The sequence below is a fragment of the Chiloscyllium plagiosum genome, unplaced genomic scaffold, assembly GCF_037043375.1.
Source record: "Chiloscyllium plagiosum isolate Xiang-an unplaced genomic scaffold, Cpla_swu_hap1 HiC_scaffold_21, whole genome shotgun sequence".
In the NCBI taxonomy this organism is placed as follows: Eukaryota; Metazoa; Chordata; class Chondrichthyes; order Orectolobiformes; family Hemiscylliidae; genus Chiloscyllium; species Chiloscyllium plagiosum.
This window is the reverse complement of record NW_028270159.1, coordinates 24,892,254-24,911,637: the sequence shown is the minus strand read 5'-3', so window position 1 is coordinate 24,911,637 and position 19,384 is coordinate 24,892,254. Positions and strand designations below refer to the sequence as shown.

The following is a 19,384-nucleotide window of genomic DNA, read 5'->3' as shown; positions in this document are numbered from 1 at the left end:
GCTTCCACAACCGCTGCTGGCAACGCATTCCATGCTCTCACAACTCTGTGTAAAGAACCCGCCTCTGACATCCCCTCTATACTTTCCTCCAACCAGCTTAAAACTATGACCCCTCATGTTAGCTATTTCTGCCCTGGGAAATAGTCTCTGGCTATTGACTTTATCAATGCCTCTCATTATCTTGTACACCTCAATTAGGACCCCTCTCCTCCTCCTCTTCTCCAATGAAAAAAGTCCGAGCTCAGTCAACCTCTCTTAAGATAAGCCCTCCAGTCCAGGCAGCATCCTGGTAAACCTCCTCTGAACCCTCTCCAAAGCATCCACATCTTTCCTATAATAGGGCGACCAGAACTGGACGCAGACCAGAACCCTCCCGCTTCCTTCGCACCAAAGGGGTAGCCATGGGCACCTGCATGGGCCCCAGCTATGTCTACCTCTTCGTCGGATACGTTGAATAGTCCACCTTCCGCAGTTACACTGACACCATCCCCCAACTTTTCTGCCACTACATTGATGACTGTATTGGTGCCACCTCGTGCTCCCATGAGATTGCACAGTTCATCAGATTCACAAGCACTTTCCACCCTGACCGCAGGTTCACCTGGACCCTCTCAGACACCTCCCTCCCCTTTCTGGACCTCTCTGTCTCCATCTCCAGTGAGTGACTCAACACGACATCTACTCCAAACCCACAGATTCCTACAGCTACCTGGACTACACCTCATACCACCCCCAGTCCTGTAAAAAACCTGTCCTTTACTCCCAATTCCTCTGCCTCCATCACACCTGCTCCCAGGAGGACCAATTCCACTTCAGAACATCCCAGTTGGACTCCTATTTCAAGGACCACAATTTCCCCTCCCATGTTATCAACAATGCCCTCCAGTGAATCTCCTCCACCCATAAGCCCTACCCCTCCAACTGCAAGAAGTGTAGAACACTCCTGGTCCTCCCTACTAATCTCAAGATGCAACGCATCATCCTCCACCATTTCTGCCACCTACAGTCAGACCTCACCACCAGAGATACATATACCTCCCCATCCCTATCGGCATTCCGCAGACACTATTCCTTCTGCCACTTCCTTGTTAGGTCCATGTCCCTCCACCAACCCACCCTCCACTCCCAGCCACTTCCCTTGCTGCCGCTAAAACCTGCGCCAGTACCTCCTCCCTAACCTCCGTCCAAGGCCCCAAATGATCTTTCTACATCTGGCAGAGATTTTCCTGCACATTCAAACAGCTCATCTACTGTGTCTGTTGCTCTCAATGTGTCTCTGAGAGAGGTTGCCAACTTGTGGAATGTTTGAGGGACATATACACCAAACAACCCCACTGCCCTGTGATCGACCATTTCAACCCCCCAGCCCACTCCGCCAAGGACATGCAAGTCCTGGACCTCCTCCACCACCATATCCAAGCCACCCAATGCCTGGAGGAAGACCACCTCATTTTCTGCCTTGGGATCCTGCAATCAAATGGCATCAGCGTCGACTTCAGCAGTTTTCTCATGACCCCTCCCCCACCTCATCCCAGATCTAATCCTCCAACTTGGCACCACCCTCTTGAACTGTCCTACACGACCATCTTCCCTTCCCACCTATCCATTCCACCCTCCTCTCCAACCTATCACCATTAAACCCCACCTGCATCTATCTGTCGCCTTCCTCGCTACCTTCGCCCCCGCCTCCACCCTCCTATTTATCGCTCAGCCCCCTTCCTCCTCCCAAAATTCCTGATGAAGGGCTTATATTCAAAACATTTTCCTGCTCCTCAGATACTGCTGTGCTTTTCCAGCACCATGCTTCTTAACTCTGGTCTCCAGCATCTACAGTCCTCACTTTCTCCTAACCATAACCACCATGAGTGGTGCAGCAGGTTCAAGGACCAAATTACTGACTCCTGCTCCTGTCTTGTATGTTTCTATACTTTTCTACCTGTTGTTCAGCTTGATTCTTCTAGAAATAAACCCTAATACCTCTATTGTGTAAAAACTTAGTGAGCTCTCTATCCTTATTTTATTTTGGTGTTGATGAGTCTATAAGAATATTTCAGTTTAATATTTAGTTTATATTTTAAACTCATTTCACTTTATAGCTTCATGTTGCCATTTTATCAACTTCTTTCTTATCCTTTTAATACGGTTTTATCATGAATGTAAATATTGTCCTTATTTCTTTAGTCATCTCTGATGTGCCAATATTGACTAGTCTGTACTTGCTGGATAAGTTTTACTGATCATCATTTTAATTATCCCAAGTCGCATTGTATTTCCAGTTAACCGATATTAGTTCTATTCTTAGCCCCCTTAAATCATCTCTTTTCTAAATTATTGATTCAACCTTTGTTTTACTTACGATCTTTATTAATCCTTATTTCAAACCTTATTTCGCTGGGATCACTATTACCTAAGTCTAGGTTAGAGTGGTGCTGGAAAAGCACAGCAGATGCTTTTCTGATGAAGGGCTTTTGCCCGAAACGTTGATTTTCCTGCTCCTCGGATGCCGCCTGACCTGCTTTTCCAGCACCACTCTGATCTAGACTCTGATTCCCAGCATCTGTAGTCCTCACTTTTGCCTCACTATTAATTAAACATTCCCATGAAGTAACTTCGCTTTAGTGTTCTGCTTCATCATTTCCCAAATCTATATTCAGTAGCATCACCTCTGTTTTTGGGTTTTTTTTGCAAACTGGAAATGAAAGACATTCTGTAGACATTGTAAAGCTCCATTCCCTATACCCAGTACGCTACCTTTTCTTGCAAGTTTATTTGGGGTAGTCAGAGTAGTAATCACAGGAGAGTTTATGTTCTTTATTCATTTTTTTTTAAAAAGTTTGCTTATGTGATGTGGGCATCACCGGTCTGGCCAGTATTTATTGCCCATTCCTAATTGGTCTTCAGAAGGTGGGCTGTTTTCTTGAACTGCAGCAAATCTTGTGGACACCCACAGGGCTGTCGGGCAGTGAGTATCAGGATTTTTACACATTAACAATAAAAGAATAGCAATGAAGTCCCAAGTCAAGACGGTGCGTGGTTTGGAGGTGAATTTGCAAATGGCAGATGTTACTCTGCACCCGATGCTTTTGTCTTACTCAGTAAGGTCACAGGTTTGGAAGGTGCTATGAAGAAGGCTGGATCAATTGAAGCAGTGCACCTTGTGGACGGTACACAATATTGCCATTGTGCATTGGTGACACATGGACAGCCATCAAGTAGGTTGCTTTTGCTCAATGATGTTGAGCTTCTTGAGTGGTGTACTCATCCAGCTAAGTGAAAAGCATTCCATCACACTCTTTCTGCCTGTTGACAATAGACAGGCTCTGAAGAGTCAGGAGGCAAGTTACTTACTACTGAACTCCAAGTCTCTAGTCTGTTACTGTAACCATATAACTTAGTTGGCTTGTCCATTTCAGTTTCTGGACAATGGTAACACCCAGGGGCTCTTGTGGTGCAGTTAGTGTCCTAACCTTTAAACCAGGAGGACTAGGTTCAAGTCACACCTGCTCCAAAAGTAGATAATAACATGCCTGAACAAGTTGACTAGAAAGTATCTTCTCTGAGCAACTCACTATTTAGGTTCTTGAAGCATAATAGTAGTGAACTGTCTCTGGATCTGAAGACCCCAGGTTCAAGTCCCATCTGTTCTTGGGCTGTCATAATACCCCTTACTTTAATTCCTTAAAATATCAACCCTGAACAACTCACATAGAGATATCCTAGGGCTGACACTTTCAACTGCCACCACAGTTGTCCTTTGCCCTAGGTATGACTCAGATCAATGGAAAACCTTCCCTGCTAATTCCCACATATCAGTTTTGCTAGAGCTCTTTGATGTCATACTTGCCAAATGTGGCCTTGATGTCAACAGCAATAATTCTCACCTCCATTGTTTTCAGCTTTTTTGTCTATGTTTGGACCAAGGTTCTAATGCAATTAGGAGTGGAATGACTCTGGCAGAAGTGAAATAAGCAGGTCATATGACAGCACTGTTGAATACCCCTTCTATTACTTCCCTGATGATTGAGGGTAGACTGATAGGGCAAGTTGGATTTGTTTTGATTTTTGTGGAGAGGATATAACTGGATAACTCTTCAATTGGCAGGTGTTACTGTTATAGCTATCTTGAAATAACTTGGCTACAGCCTAGCATGGCATGCTGGGCTCCCCATCATTGAGGGTGAGGATATCGTGGAGCTCCTGCTTCCTAATAGTTGTTTAATTGTTTGCTACAATCTTCAGTAGGATTTAGTAGGACTGAGAGGTTTAGATTTAATCTGTCGTTTGCAGGATCTATGCGCTCTATTACAATGAAACAGTGGAAGCAAACATACAAGTAGTGCTCTGAATTAGTTTCACCAGATTGACACCTCACTTGCTTTTTCTTTGTTTGTTTGCAGGATTTGTTGCCTATCATTAATTGCCCTTGAACTGAGTAGCTTGCTAGGCCACGTCAGAAGGCAGTTAAGAGTTAACCAAACTGCTATGGGGCTGAAGTGGCTCAGGTGGGATTTTAGTAACAATCACAGATGGTTTAACGGGCACATTTGGTGGGGGGCACAATTATTGTTGGGAACACTGAAACAGATTACTTAAAGTTTTCACATTAATTTTAAAGTAAGTATAATTCAGTTTATTTAGCAACTTACTATTCACTAATTCAATTTAACACTTGGATTTTCTTGCAATCAACCTCCAAATCCTTTTGACATCTATCAAACACAAGTTATAGGAGTGGGACAGATTTCTAATCAGTCATTAAGTGGAAAGAAAATTGTCGCCTCTATTATTCACTTTCACAGCCTTTACGCATGTAAAAGTGTACATTGTCACAGTACCAGTTGGGTCCGTTTGCTGCATGGCTGGTTTGGATCAGGTACGTGCCAGCAGCAAGGGATTCTCTATCGCGATTCCGGGTGGGGTGGAATTGTGACCTACCTCCTTGCCCTATTCATGTGGAGGTGATGGTACTGATGGTTGGATCTGCTGTCAGGCAAAAGACTGAAGAAAAAGGAATAAAGGAATACAACAGTGCACCTCTATCTCTGCAATTACCTCTTAAAACCTAGGCTGTAGGCCAACTAATTCAAAATCAATTTTTTCCAGTTACTGGGGAGACAGTGACATTGTGGTTATGTTATTGAGTTAACAGTACAGAGTCCCAGACAAAACTGATCTGGGGACAAGAGTTCAAAGTGCACCAACATGGATCATGAAATTTGAATTTAACGAAACTCTGGAATGACAAAAGCTAGCCTAATAGTAACTATGTAACCATTATTAACTGTCAGGTTAAAAAAAACACATTTGCTTCACTGATGTCCTTTTTGGGGAGAGAAATGTGCTACGTTTATTTCATCAGGCCTAAATAAGACTTCAGACCCAACAGCAATAATGTGGTTGACTTTTAACTGCCCTCTGAAATGGCCTAGCAAACTACTCACTTCCAAGAAACTGAAATGGGCAATCAGTGCTTGCCTTGTCAGCAATACCCCCATCCCATGAGTGAATTGAAATAAAAACACTGGAAAGTTCACAAACCTTAAACGATGCAGAAAGAAATGTATACAGTTGACTGAAAGTTGGCTTGTACAGCAGATACTTGTGTGGATTTTCTCGTTTTGATGGTTTCTCTGTTGCTTCCTGGAGAGAAAGAAAGACAACTTTAGAATTATTTGTTCCTTTGTGCATTTTTGGAGATTCCATATTATGCTATGCACCATTCCTGGTTCAGAATAATCCGTCCTCAGAGGAGTCCAAAATCAAATTTCATTTTAAAGAATCATGAGTAAAACTTAAAAATATTTTTATGTATGCCAATTCAAAAAGCAAAACAATTTTGTTGCAGTTTAAGAACATATTTTTTCTTTAGCTGAAAGGATTGAGAAAGGCCACAATACCAAATTATAGCTTATGTGACTTGAGCCCACTTGCCATTGGATAAAGGAGAAATCATCATTTTTAGACTTACTGAAGATGCCTTATCCAATGAAACTTGAAGCAGCCATAGTGAAACCACTTGCAAATCCCTCTACCCCTATTTCTGGCAGGTTCACATTTTTAAAAATAACTTTTCCCATTATCCCTTTTGCACGTTTCCACAGCCATACTTTGTATTCTGGTGCCTCACCGAAATTGGTTTTGTTCTTGTGCAATCTCTGATGGTGTGTGCTTTTCAGCTATGGAAGGCAGCACAACTGGCTTTTATCCCATCATGATCTGGCACTCTCACACATCTAGCAAGAACCTCAAAGTCAGGAGGTTCTGAATGACTTTCTCTTTCCTATTCCAGAAGAGCTAAACACAACTGTAATCCTTAAAACATATCTCAGTAAGAGTGGGGATCAAATCATGGATCCTCTGGTCTTTATTACTCAAAAACTTCCAGGGAAAGTCAACAGTATTTATCTGTGCAGTTGGCCAGAAGTATGGCAATTCACAGCCAAAATTTTCTAATTGTTCTGGTTGGCAAGTATATTTAATAGATATTTATGATTGCAGAGGGCAGGAGTAAAATTAGAAGATCATCTAACCCCGTCCCCAAGTATTCATCCCGTTGACCATCAGTAAGCGCAATTAATCATGCCGGTGAAAAAAATCCATGTTGCTTTATAGTCTTTACTTCTCCTTTCAGATTGACTGACTTTTTGACTCCAGTTAGGTGGGAAGAAAAAAAAAGAGTAGAAGTAAATGGCAAAAACCATTTTATCATGAGTCCTTTCCAGAACAATGCTTCACTCAGTGGACATCTATCAAAGGACTGGTATCCCTTGTGTTCGTATTGTTTTGAAGGGCTGCTGGGTAACTGGACAAGCATTGGCAATCTGATACTGCCCCTCACTGGCAACATCATGGGACAGCAGCCTCAAAGAAACGCTGCTTATGCCTTATAGCTGATATGGCTAACATTCCCTTGCGCATAAAACCCTATTCTCTCTCCCATTCATTGCTCTAATACATTACCTGTCCTCAGCCACATCCTATCTGCTCGATGCACAGTAGAATAATGCATCACACTGAGCTGATTATACAAGAGAGCGTCCCCACACAGGTCCTAACAGTAGAACTGCATCTTGAGCAACCCTATACTTTGCTTCACCACAGCCCGGGTTGAGGCATGAGTGGCGCTAAGCCTTCTCTCTGATTCAGACAGTTGTGTAGTACTGTCAGAAGGCATGATTGCCATGTCCCTCAGTAACAATCTTGTATGGCACCTGAATCTTCAAACATATCTAGTACAGTCACATAATACAGAACAATAAGTTGTGGCAGTTCCCAGGGGTCCATGCACAACAAGTTAATAGTGATCACAGATCTCTTGAACATTAATCAATGGAACCCCTTTCTGTTGATGAATTTCGCAGTGTTGTGTTACAGCCCTCTCAGTAGCGAGGTGTGTACACTTGATGACATTCTGCACCTTGGGGAACTCAGTTAGGTTACTAAATCCAACTGCCTGGATGGGAGAACTGATCTAGCATTGGAAGAGATGAACTGATGCAATTTTGCATAGATGGCATTAGTGACTGTCCTGATGTATTTCTGGGTGCACGACAGAGATCCCACATAGGTTACCCAACATTCGCTGAAATCAGACAGTAGCACAGTTATCTCACTGCCACCGGGAGAGGATGGCTTCTGATTCCTACAACTCTCAGGGCCAACTCCAACATCTTGTACAGTTGCATTACCATGTCCTGGGATATATGGAGCCTGCACTGACATTGAATCTTGTACATCTACAGGAAACAGAGTTAGGGCTGAACATCTCTGCACTTCCTGATCACTCCATGTATCCTGAGGGGTCTGGTGGCTGCGATCTTGCCCAATGTTGTTGTCCTCCTCATCTCTGCAGTGGCCTACTGCTACTCCTGGGCTTGACATCAGCCCTGCACCGCCTGCACCTGTCTTCACCTTCTTAGATAGGCAGCCAAAGCAAACAACATGCTATCTGCAGCAGGACCCATCACTCATGGAAGGGACCTAATTTGGGAGCAAAATGATTTTCTTAGGCCACAGAACAGTAATCAGTAGCATGACCTGCAGATGAGGACTAAGTTCACTTCTTCATACAGTGAGACATGCTGCACATGGATAATGAAGGACATGTGCCCCCCCATCCATCCGTATTCAGGCTCAGCATGTGAGCAACTTGAAGGTGAAATCCAATATCACTGAGAAGAGTGTGCCTGCAACGTTCTGACATACTATCTACTCTGGACTCACATGTAATGCTCAACTTTTCACTGCATTTAATACAGGCTATCTTGACACATATGTGATACATGAGGATGCAACATTGTGTGGCCAACATAGGAAATCTTGGAAATTGGATTAAAAGGGCTTCCACTTCAGTCTGTGCCTTTTGTAATGTATTGCTGCTCACTACCATTATTGAGATGCCCAAGTTCAACATGCAATCACCATGGCATGTAGTAAATCACCTCAGACTAGCATCTGACCCCAAAGCTCTCTCATGCTACATCCATAGCAAATGAGTAATGAGACCACTGCAGATTAAATGTAGCTGCACTTGGCAAATGACTGCTTCATGTCATGGTTGCTCCAAAGTCATTGCACTCAGCAAACATGCGTCAAAGTTTTTGCCAATCAAACAGATTCTGTCTTCCCTGGCTTTGGTTCCAGCCATTTTCTAATGTATAGAAAATGAAACAAGTGATGGCAGCGAACACAGCTCATGACAGACACCCTCAGCACTGGATTCCACCTGGTTGCCAGATATGCCCCAAAGCTTCCGTGTCCCCTATTAACTCACACTATCTCAAGAGCCTATTTGAACCCATATCTAACTGGTTGAACCATGTTGAACTTCACATACAAATATTCTCTCTGCCCTTGAACCCTGACATTACACTTCAAATAATATTCACCTTACTAAACTATTCTCCTGGTGGGGAGACTATGGTAGTAATCACTGCCATTAACCACCCCATCTCCAGTCACTCCCTCCATAGCCTACCTTGCCCTGCGATACTGTTCTATTTATTACAGATTGACCTCAAGATTACCCAATCACCGTCCTTATTCTCTACAAATGCCTATTGTTTCCATTTCTTCCAGACTAGACTTATCCATCCCTTCTGGCAAAGATCCCCTGCTGCCCCTATACAGGCCCTCCAGGACTGTATTTATCCGAGATCTTTGACAGAGTTTGATGAACAACCCCTGGGCATGTCTGACCAGAACCCTGATGGCTGTGTGAAGCTCCCTGACTGATGGTATGCGATTCTCCTAACATCTAGTGTTGTCCCGATAGGAGAAGCCGCTTAACACTTTCTGGACTGTTAACCTGACCATGACCATTTCCATAAACACAGCAAAACCATTGGATTCTCCGCAGACTGCTCCCATGACTCAGTACACCAAACCAATAGTAAGACCCCACCAACCTCTGGCTGGACAGAGGATTAAGTCCCAACCGAGTTTCCAACATGGCCATTTGGTCAAATGACCATGCAGTGTGTTTACCATGCAGGCAGCTGGTATGTGCCATAGGTATTGCATGGACATTTTGATGTACAGCAAGATGCTCCCCCCTCCACCCACCAAACAGATCCTTACTGACAAGCACAATGCGTAGTTTGGCTGTGTGACTACAAAATGTTCACCTCAAACCAACGTTGCGTGTGTTTGATACTGGCTGAAGTGCCAAAATGCTAACAAGTATAGCATGGCAAGACAATGAAAAGCAAAAAGTGTTCTTACCACAGCCCTTCAATGCTAATTGTTGGTGTGTCCAGAATTTCAACCTTGTGCTTCATGACCAACCTGCCAGTATATCAGAGAGGTGCCATGACATTCATGATAAATTCGAAGATACCATATGCCATTGAATGTTAATGAGGGCTGCATGCAACTGGTGGCCATGAATCTCATCATAAGATGCCGTGTCAATTGTGCACATCATGGAGGTTCCTCATAACGAGAGTTGATTGGTACTTTAGTAAGATAGAAAACTGAATATTAATGAGGTGAATTGTGGTGTTAATAAGTCATATAAGAACCTATATGCTCTGCTGCTACCTAGTGGGAAATGCTATTTGTGAAAAGTATTAAAGGTGGAGCAAGTTACTTCTGTTGTCAAGATAGGCCTCACCAGATTGCCTGTTCGATTCTGCCACACATCTCAGCATAGTTCATGGCGCCTACATCCCTAGAAGTTTCCACCCTTTATAACCATGTAGCATGGACAAACGAAACCATGTAACGTCAATTAGCTATATATGCTCTGCATGAAGTTGATGACATAAAATCCCGATAAACATGACTTGCTTAAATCAATATCTAAAGAAAATAGCTTCATTTGGCTCAGGTTTAATTTATTATACAATTTAGAACTAGTTTCCATGTTCAACAAGTCATCTAAAAGTTCAGCTGCCTTCACGCACCTGTGATCCGGTCTTGTTTAATTGCGAAGCCAGGTTAATGGGTTCCCGTTCTAAAGCCTGTAACATTCTGAACATGTCAATAGTTAACTCACTGAATTTAACCTAAAATTAAAAAAAAGAGAATCAAACTATCAATATGGATCTAAAACAGTGAGTCAGAAAAATAAGATACAATTCTTGGAGGATAGAATTTACTTATTTAGTCTTTCTGCTCCTCCCACCTCATGTTATTATGCTCCCTATGTTCTTAGACAATTAACAGGAATTACCTGTAATACCTAACCTTAAATAAAGACAATAACAAACCTAAAGATGACTAATCAGACATTGTTCTTTTTTTAAATTCTGAACTTATGATAATAATCTAAATCTAATCAAAAACGTAAAACAGGTTTTTCTTTTCTATGTCACACACTACAATATACCCAATCATTAACAGCTCTCAAATGTCTTGTACTTCATAAGAAACAAAATTCCACATGCAGAAGTAATTACAAAGCAATTCAAGAAAAAAACATGACAATATTCTTAAAACACAATATTCCATGTTCTCATCATTATTCAAGATAGCCCTCCTCTTGATGCTCCTCCATCTAACACTTTTTTGAGACAAGCATTTCTCTTTTAAGATTTCTGACAACTGGTTACCTGTGTCAACCTAATTTTATTTTAGAAATCTCTTTCCTAGATTTCATTCATATTAGTGAGATCACTTCTCAACTCGCTCAGTGGTTAGCACTGCTGCCTCACAGCACCAAGGTCCAGGTTCGATTCCAGACTCAGGCGACTGTGTGGAGTTTGCACATTCTCTCAGTGTCTGCATGGGTTTCCCCCAGTGTTCCAGTTTCCTCCCACAGTCCAAAGATGCGCAGGTCAGGTGAATTGGCTATGCTAAATTGACCATAGTGTTAGGTGCATTAGTCAGAGGGAAATGGGCCTGGGCAGGTTATTCTTCGGAGGGTCAGTGCGGACTTGTTGGGCCGAAGGGCCTGTTTCCACACTGTGAGGAATCTAATCTAATTCTGCCTATTGAACATTGTTCTGTGGACAATCATTGCTTTTGAGATCACTTATTGGCATTTTTTCTCCCCTACGATATTCCTTGTACAAAGTTTCTTGTAATCTGCATACACATATAGCTATGCAATGGAACAAAAAAAACCTGCAGACGTCCCATGATCTTCACACTCCCTGTGAACACAGAGCCCAAGTTTTCTGAACCACGAACTCATGCAGCCACTTCTATGGCACGAGTTTCTAGCTTCTAATCGAATGCTAGTTCAAATCAGGTAAGCAATGGGTGAATGGCTCAGGGAAAAGAAACAGGGCCACAACTCAAGAGTTCTAGGATCAGGGAGTTTACAGTCTGCAGAGATCAGAAAGTTCAGGCAGCACAGGGTCCAGAAAGTAGATGGACATGGCAGAAGAACATAACACATGTACCAAGTTACATTTTCCTTTCATATTTTTAAACTTTTTTCTAAACTTTTCCTGACAAGTTTAATGCATGTCCAAAAGAAAAGCAGCAAAGTCTTTAAGCTACATTGACAAGAAATCCCATGAACATTTCAAGGAGGCATGGCTTTCTGGGAACACCTTCAACACATTAAAAAAGGCATGAAATCAGTGAGATCTTCACTTAGTCCATGGGACATGGTCAGTTTCACAACTCTAAAGCAAACATTACAGTTAAGTTCAGCCCTGGAAAAATTGGTTTGAATGGAAATTGGACTACCAAAAGCAGTGTCTGAACCAGAAAAGTATACAAAATCACAAGAAAGGTGGAATTTTTTGAATGCTTAACAAAACACCAGGAGTTTATAAGATGAGGGTGGAGCATACATTGCACAAGCAAGAAGATCAATTGGGATATGATCAAATTTCTAATTGATAATGACGTACTTGCAGTAAAGATGAATGTATCCAGGCTTTCTATGCGAGACATTGATGATCATGTAGCAAAGTATACAGCAATTATGGAGAGCTGCAAGTACGGCACCTTTGAATTTGTGGAGTGCAGAAACTTTATCTTACAGTATCAGTTCCTGGATGAATTGTAGACCAGAGTACAGACATTTCAGTGCAAAAAGAAAAGTATTGATTTTGTACATCAAGCTTTGACCAGAATTCAAACTTGCTTACTAGATTATCTTTGCAGGAATTTTGAAACTGACTGCTTGTGATAGCATCTCCATTGTGACAGTAATCAAGCAATCTATGTGAACAGTGAGCTTGATTTACAGAAGATTTGATGTTTTTAATCATATGGAGCTTGGAAGAAAAATTAAGAAGCAGAATGTTGCAACAGGAAATCAAGCACTTGTCTTAACAGCATTGAACTGCTCACAGAGAAGATCTTAGAACTAATGCGATGCTTGTAAGTAGGTCTCAATTATGCAGGACACTGAAATGCTTCAAAAGAATAGCATATACAAAATGTTCAGCAGGTCAAGCATGAAGAAAGGACAATTTGAAATATTTGCCCAAGTCACAAAGTGTGATGCATTGGCATTTTGACCGCTGAAGGAGGTGCCTATGAAGAGTCTTTGCAGTAAGTGCGCAAATGCTAAACTAAAATGTCTTGATCAACTACTGCTCATAACAACTGAATAAGTGCAACAATCCAATGAAATATTGCCTGAAAAAGCTCTCAAACCCACAATAACCATATGGCATTGAAAGTTCTGAACAACATTCTGGGTGAACTGGCATCATTTTGCAAATTCTTTCAAAGAAATTTACAAAGCAATTTACAGAGGCCAAGATTGATAACCAGAAGACTTGATATCGAGGTAAATTGTCTGCGAAGATAACAAGTTTCTGGCTGCTGTGGACAGTGAAGGTGACACATTTTTTAATTCGCTAATTGAATGTGGACACCGTTATCTGGCCAGCATTTATTGCCCATCCCTAGCTGTCCTTGACGGTGGTGGGGAGTTGCTTTCTTGAACTGCTGCATTCCACATGCTGCAGGTTGACCCACAATGTCCTCAAGGAGGGAATTTTGACCAGCGACAATGAAGGAACGGTGACTGCCATTCATTTATTCAACAGCAATGTGACCATCTGGATAGCAAAATTCCAGAAGAGAAATTATTGAAGTGTCACATATTTGATTAATCGCAAAAGAATGGATTAAGAGTTTGGAATAGAATGCGTTTAGCAACTGATGAAAATATTCAATTCTTATACCAAACTATGAATAAAAAGTGTGGCCATAAAAGATATGGGACCAATGCACTGATTTCAAATTTATGGTTGTGGGAAAAGCCAAGACCAATTGCATTCAGATAGTCAGTGATTTGGTGCAGTATGCCCTAAAAGATATCCACTTTCAAAGAATGTACATTCTTCTGGACATTTGTGCAACATTTCAGGCACCAAGTGATGGGTTAGAGTGGATTTAGACTGATGAATTAAATCCAGGTCCAGATACAGACCACTTGGATAACTTGATGTGAATTAAGTCTCATATTCCATCTAGACAAAATATAAGCTGGCGTCCTGTGTTCCCAATGTCTCTCTCCTCTACACTGGGGAGACAGGATGTCAACTTGCAGAACATTTCACAGAACATGTCTAGGACTCACGCACTAAACAACCCCACTGCCCTGTGACCAAACATTTCAACTCCCCTCCCATTTCACCAATGACATGCAAGCCCTTGGCCTCCTGCACCACCAAACTCTAGCCACCCAATGCCTGGAAGAAGAACGCTTCATCTTCTGCCTTGGGACCCTCCAACTACACGGGATAAATTTCACCAGTTTCCACATTTCCCCTCCTCCCACCTTATCCCAGATCCAACCTTCAACTCAGCACCACCCTCTTGAACTGTCCTACATACCTATCTTCCTTCCCACCTGTCCACTCCACCCTCCTCTCCGACCTATCACTATCACCCCCATCTTTTTCTACTTATTGCATTCCAAGCTACCTTTTCCCCCCAACCTCCAGCCACTGTCCACCCCCCCCCCCCCCCCCCCATTTAGCTCTCAGCCCCTTTGGACCACCCCCTCATTCCTGATGAAGAGCTCATGCTTGAAATGTCGACTCTCCTGCTCTTTGCATACTGCCTGACAGGCTGTGCTTTCCAGCACCAGTTTTCGACTGATCATTCAGCATCAATTTCATCTGGTTATCACACGGGCTGCTACCATAAACAACCTATTGTCAACTGCTAATGGCCCCCATAAGCAACTACAGATTCTCCCAGACTGACCATTACCAATTTCTTTGTCTGCCCAACTATTTTTGTCTCTCTCTCTCTAGGCTCCATCTCCACCAAAGGTTTACTCCTTTCCCCAACCTTTTCCTAACCACAACAGAATTCTGAAGAGGCAGCATTGGACCCAAAATGTCAACTCCACTTTCTCTCCACAGATGCTGTCAGACCTGCTGAGATTTTCCAGCCATTTCTGATTTAGTTTCTGATAAAATATTTGGCACATTAAGGGTGGGTAGAGAGTAGGATGCACTTGCTGGACAGTGCACGCAGCCTCTGCCTTCAAACCTGCTGACAGTGAAGTGTAATATCCAGCCCAGGGTAGTTATTGATAAAATGAACTTCATATATAAATATGCATACAGACCAGGATACTGTCCAAAACTTAAAAACTAAAATAACAACAAGATGATGTACTTGTGTAAGCAATAGAAAAAGAAATACCTGACTGTTACAGTTTCCAACGATTAGTGCATCTGCTAGTGCCAGCTGGCCTGCTACCATGCCTTGTTCCAGTGGTGGGACTACTCCCTCTGCTAAACGATTTGAGGTTACCACAATACTGTTGTCGTCATTTAACACAATCACAGGATCTGCCTGTAAACAATAGGTCAAACAACATTTAAACTTGGATTAATATAGTGCAAAAACTAAACCAGATAGTAGACTTAATTCTGCATTCCATCATTTTAGGTTAGTTAACATGCTGCTTCTGGGAATTTGATCAAAATTATTTTCCTTCAAAGTTCAATTTTTCCAAATGACTTCAGTTACGAAAGACAAAATTCACAAAGCCAATTCCTTTATGACATAATTAAATAATTCATGAACCTAGTCTAAATATTATTAGTCATATAAGGAAGTTTCAAGGAGCACGTCCCTTCTCACAACCCATTAATTTCAAAGTTTTTTTTCAAATTGCCAATAAGTATTTTGTATAGTGATCATAAAAATTACATTGATACATTTTCTTGTTTTTGTTTGAAAAGCTGTATACAGATAACTTGCTGTTAAAAAGTGCAGTAATCCTTTCTTTTTAAAACAGTCCTTTTTTCATTTCAGTCTACAATCAAAAATGGAGAAAAGTAAAAGGATACTGTCTTCACAATTTTAAATGCCACTCTCAAGCTTTTAAAGAAGAATAGTACAGCCATAATCGATATATATAACTATTTTGGCAATACAAGTTACAGAAATACTATACTGAAGAATCAAAAGTGGAATACATTAAAAATTGTCCATACCACCTAAAATTTTGGCATAAAATATTCAAGATTACTTAACAATATTACTTCTTGATTCTAATAAGATTATTTTCTAAGAAGGTCAAGGAGGAAAACTGGGTAAGATATTACAAGGGCTCATTGTTCCACTGGAATATTTAATTTGAACTTTAGATATGCTGTAGTGAATTGACCTACTACTATTTGACATCTCACACTTCAGGGAACAGTTCTAATCCAAATTATTTTTAGGACATAAACAATTTCTAGTCAATTACTTTCACACTTCTTACAACCTTAATGGGGTTCAAATTGATTTATACAAAAATAACTTGCCATATAGAATTTAAATCAAGGTTGGAAATTGGTATATGTTAACTTAACGAGGCAAAGTTTTTATTCTATTCTATTTTACATGCCCCATTTGATATTACCTACCATCAATCACTTAGCTACAGTGAAATCATAATGAGTCAAACTCAGGTGACACAAAATTTCATTTCCCTTCATATATCAAATCAGGAATAATGCACAATGCTACTGGATAACCAGTATGTGAATTTCATTTATTGGAGCAGTTCAATATACTTCCGTCCTTCTTGCCCTATAAATTAGCAAATCTTCCAACAGCCTGACAAAAAACATGAAAAAGATTCCATATAATTTGAAACAGGGACTCGCACTGATACTTGGACAAATTCTATCAAATTTCCATTAGGATCATACCATGCTAAGAATCAACTTAACCAACTAAACTTTTCAATAATGCATATCCATGAACATTAACAGCAAACAATTTGTAAAGTTAGCAAAATAACAAGTATGTAGTAAGTAATTTTAAAAAGAAATTACATGGCAATAGAATAACTTATTTTCATGCTTACAATATGTTCCAATAATTCCAGACCACTATGAAAACAGACCTCAACAAATGCTGCTACTTCTTGCAGCACAAGATTCCATTCTAACTGATCTTCAGTATTGAACCGATGTGTATAATCTTCAATTTCATCAGATAGTTCCTGTTAAAATTATAAACTATGTTTAGTGTCAAATATGGAGCTACAAATGGTTCAACATTGTTAAAAATCAGCCAAGTAAGAATTAACAGCAGACACCATGTTTCCATGCTCTGTTGTGGTTAAACTAAAAATGGGTGTGTGTACAATGAAGTGGTGGTGGCAGTATCACTGGACTAGTTTTCCAGAGGCCCAGGCTGAAAGCTGGGAACGTGAATTTAAATTCCATCAGTTGCTATGATGCAATTTAAACTAAATTTACGAATCTGGAAATTTTTCATAAAATAAAACTGGTCTCAGTAATGACCACCATGAAACAATCGTTGGTTGTCATAACAAGCCAAAAGGACAAAATTCTACGAGTCATATCTAGCTGAAAAGGTTGTAATTGTTGATAATCAATCATTTCGATCCAAAGACATGACTGCAGAAGTTCCTTAGAACAGTGTCCTAGGCCTGTGCAATTTCAGCTACTTTAATAACCTTCCCTCCATCAAAGGTCAGAAGCACAGATATTCAGTGATGGTTACAGAATGGTCGGCACCATTTCCAACATCTCAGATGCTGAAGCAGTCAGTGTTCACATGAAGCAACACCTGGACAACATTCAGATTTGGGCTGACGAAAAAGGCAAATGTCATTCAAGTCACGCAGACATTAGGCTACGACCATTTCAAGAAAGAAATTCAGCAGTTCTTTTTGAAATCCAAAAGACATTACCATCCCTGAATCATCCACTATCAACATCCTGGTGATTACTGATGACCATAAACTGACTGTGACCAGTCATGGAAATACTGTGTCCACAAGAGCAGGTCAGATACTCGGAATTCTGTGGCAAGTAAATCAACTCCCAAATCCTCAATGCCTATCCATCATCTACAAGAAATTAGCTGCAGTGTGATGCAATTTTCCCCACTTGCCTGGACGAATGAAGACCCATCAACACTCAAGAAGCTTGACAGCATCCAGGACAAAGCAGTCTGCTTGATCAGCATCCCATCACCATTGGGAGAAAGTGAGGACTGCAGATGCTGGAGACCAGAGTTGAAAAGTGTGGTGCTGGAAAAGCGCAGCAGGCCAGGCAGCATCCGAGGAACAGGAGAATCGACGTTTCAGGTATAAGCCCTTCTTCAGGAATGAGGCTGGTGTGCCAAGCGGGCTGAGATAAAAGGTGGGGGGGGGGAATTTGGGGGAAGGGCGCTGGGAATACGATAGGTGGAAGGAGGTGAGGGTGAGGGCGAGGGTGATAGGCCGGAGAGGGGGTGGGGATGGACAGGTTGGGAAGAAGATTGCAGGTCAAGAGGGCGGTGCTGAATTCGGGGGGTTGGGACTGAGATAAGGTGGGGGAGGGGAAATGAGGAAGCTGGAGAAATGTACATTCATCCCGTGTGGTTGGAGGGTTCCTAGGCGGAAGATGAGACGCTCTTCCTCCAGGCGTCGTGTGGCCAGGGTCTGGCGATGGAGGAGGCCAAGGACCTGCATGTCCTTGGCGGAGTGGGAGGGGGAGTTAAAGTGTTCAGCCATGGGGCAGTTGGGTTGGTTGATGCGGGTGTCCCAGAGGTGTTCCCTGAAACGTTCCGCAAGTAGGCAGCCTGTCTCCCCAATGTAGAGGAGACCACATCGGGTGCAGCGGATACAGTAAATGATGTGTGTGGGGGTGCAGGTGAATTTGCGATGGATATGGAAGGATCCATTGGGGCCTTGGAGGGAGGTGAGGGCGGAGGTATGGGCGCAAGTTTTGCACTTCTTGCGGTTGCAGGGGAAGGTGCCGGAAGTGGAGGTTGGGTTGGTGGGGGGTGTGGACCTGACGAGGGAGCCGCAGAGGGAGTGGTCTCGCTGGAACGCTGATAGGGGTGGGGAGGGAAATATACCCCTGGTGGTGGGGTCTGTTTGGAGGTGGCGGAAAGGACGGAGGATGATACGATGTATCCGGGAGGCTGGTGGGGTGGAAGGTGAGGACCAGTGGGGTTGTGTCCTTTTGGCGATTGGAGGGGCCGGGTTAAAGGGCGGAGGTGCGCCCACACCTCCCCCCTCACATCCCTCTAAGGCACCAATGGATCCTTCCATATCTGTTGCAAATTCACCTCCACACACATCATTTATTGTATCCGTTGCACCCAAAGTGGTCTCCTCCACATTGGTAAGACAGCCGCCTACTTGTGGAACATTTCAGGGAACAGCCGTACCAACCAACCCAATGTCCTGTGGCTGAACACTTTAACTCCCCCTCCCGCTCCACCAAGGACATGCAAGTCTATGGCCTCCTCCATCGCCAGACCCTGGCCACACGACGCCTGGGGGAAGAGCACCTCATCTTCCGTCTAGGAACTCTCCAACCACACGGGATGAATGTACATTTCTCCAGCTTCCTCATTTACCCTCCTGCCACCTTATCTCAGTCCCAACCCCCGAATTCAGCACCGCCCTCTTGACCTGAATCTTCTTCCCGACCTTTCCGCCCCCACCCCCTCTCTGGCCTATCACCCTCACCCTCACCTCCTCCCACCT

General features: G+C 42.4%; 1 protein-coding gene across 3 annotated transcripts in view; it reads right to left on the bottom strand.

Moving 5' to 3' along the window:
• scai (suppressor of cancer cell invasion) overlaps positions 1-19,384 on the bottom strand; it is a 199,361-nt gene that overhangs the window by 54,285 nt on the left and 125,692 nt on the right. For 2 of the 3 annotated variants that reach the window (XM_087998425.1, XM_087998427.1), the window contains 4 exons: positions 16,778-16,876; positions 15,076-15,228; positions 10,407-10,508; positions 5,539-5,640 (listed from right to left, as the gene is read on the bottom strand). In XM_087998425.1, coding sequence (XP_087854551.1) covers positions 5,539-5,640; positions 10,407-10,508; positions 15,076-15,228; positions 16,778-16,876 — 456 coding nt within the window. The remainder of the gene's footprint in view (positions 1-5,538; positions 5,641-10,406; positions 10,509-15,075; positions 15,229-16,777; positions 16,877-19,384) is intronic. The other variant, XM_087998426.1, reaches the window with a different exon arrangement.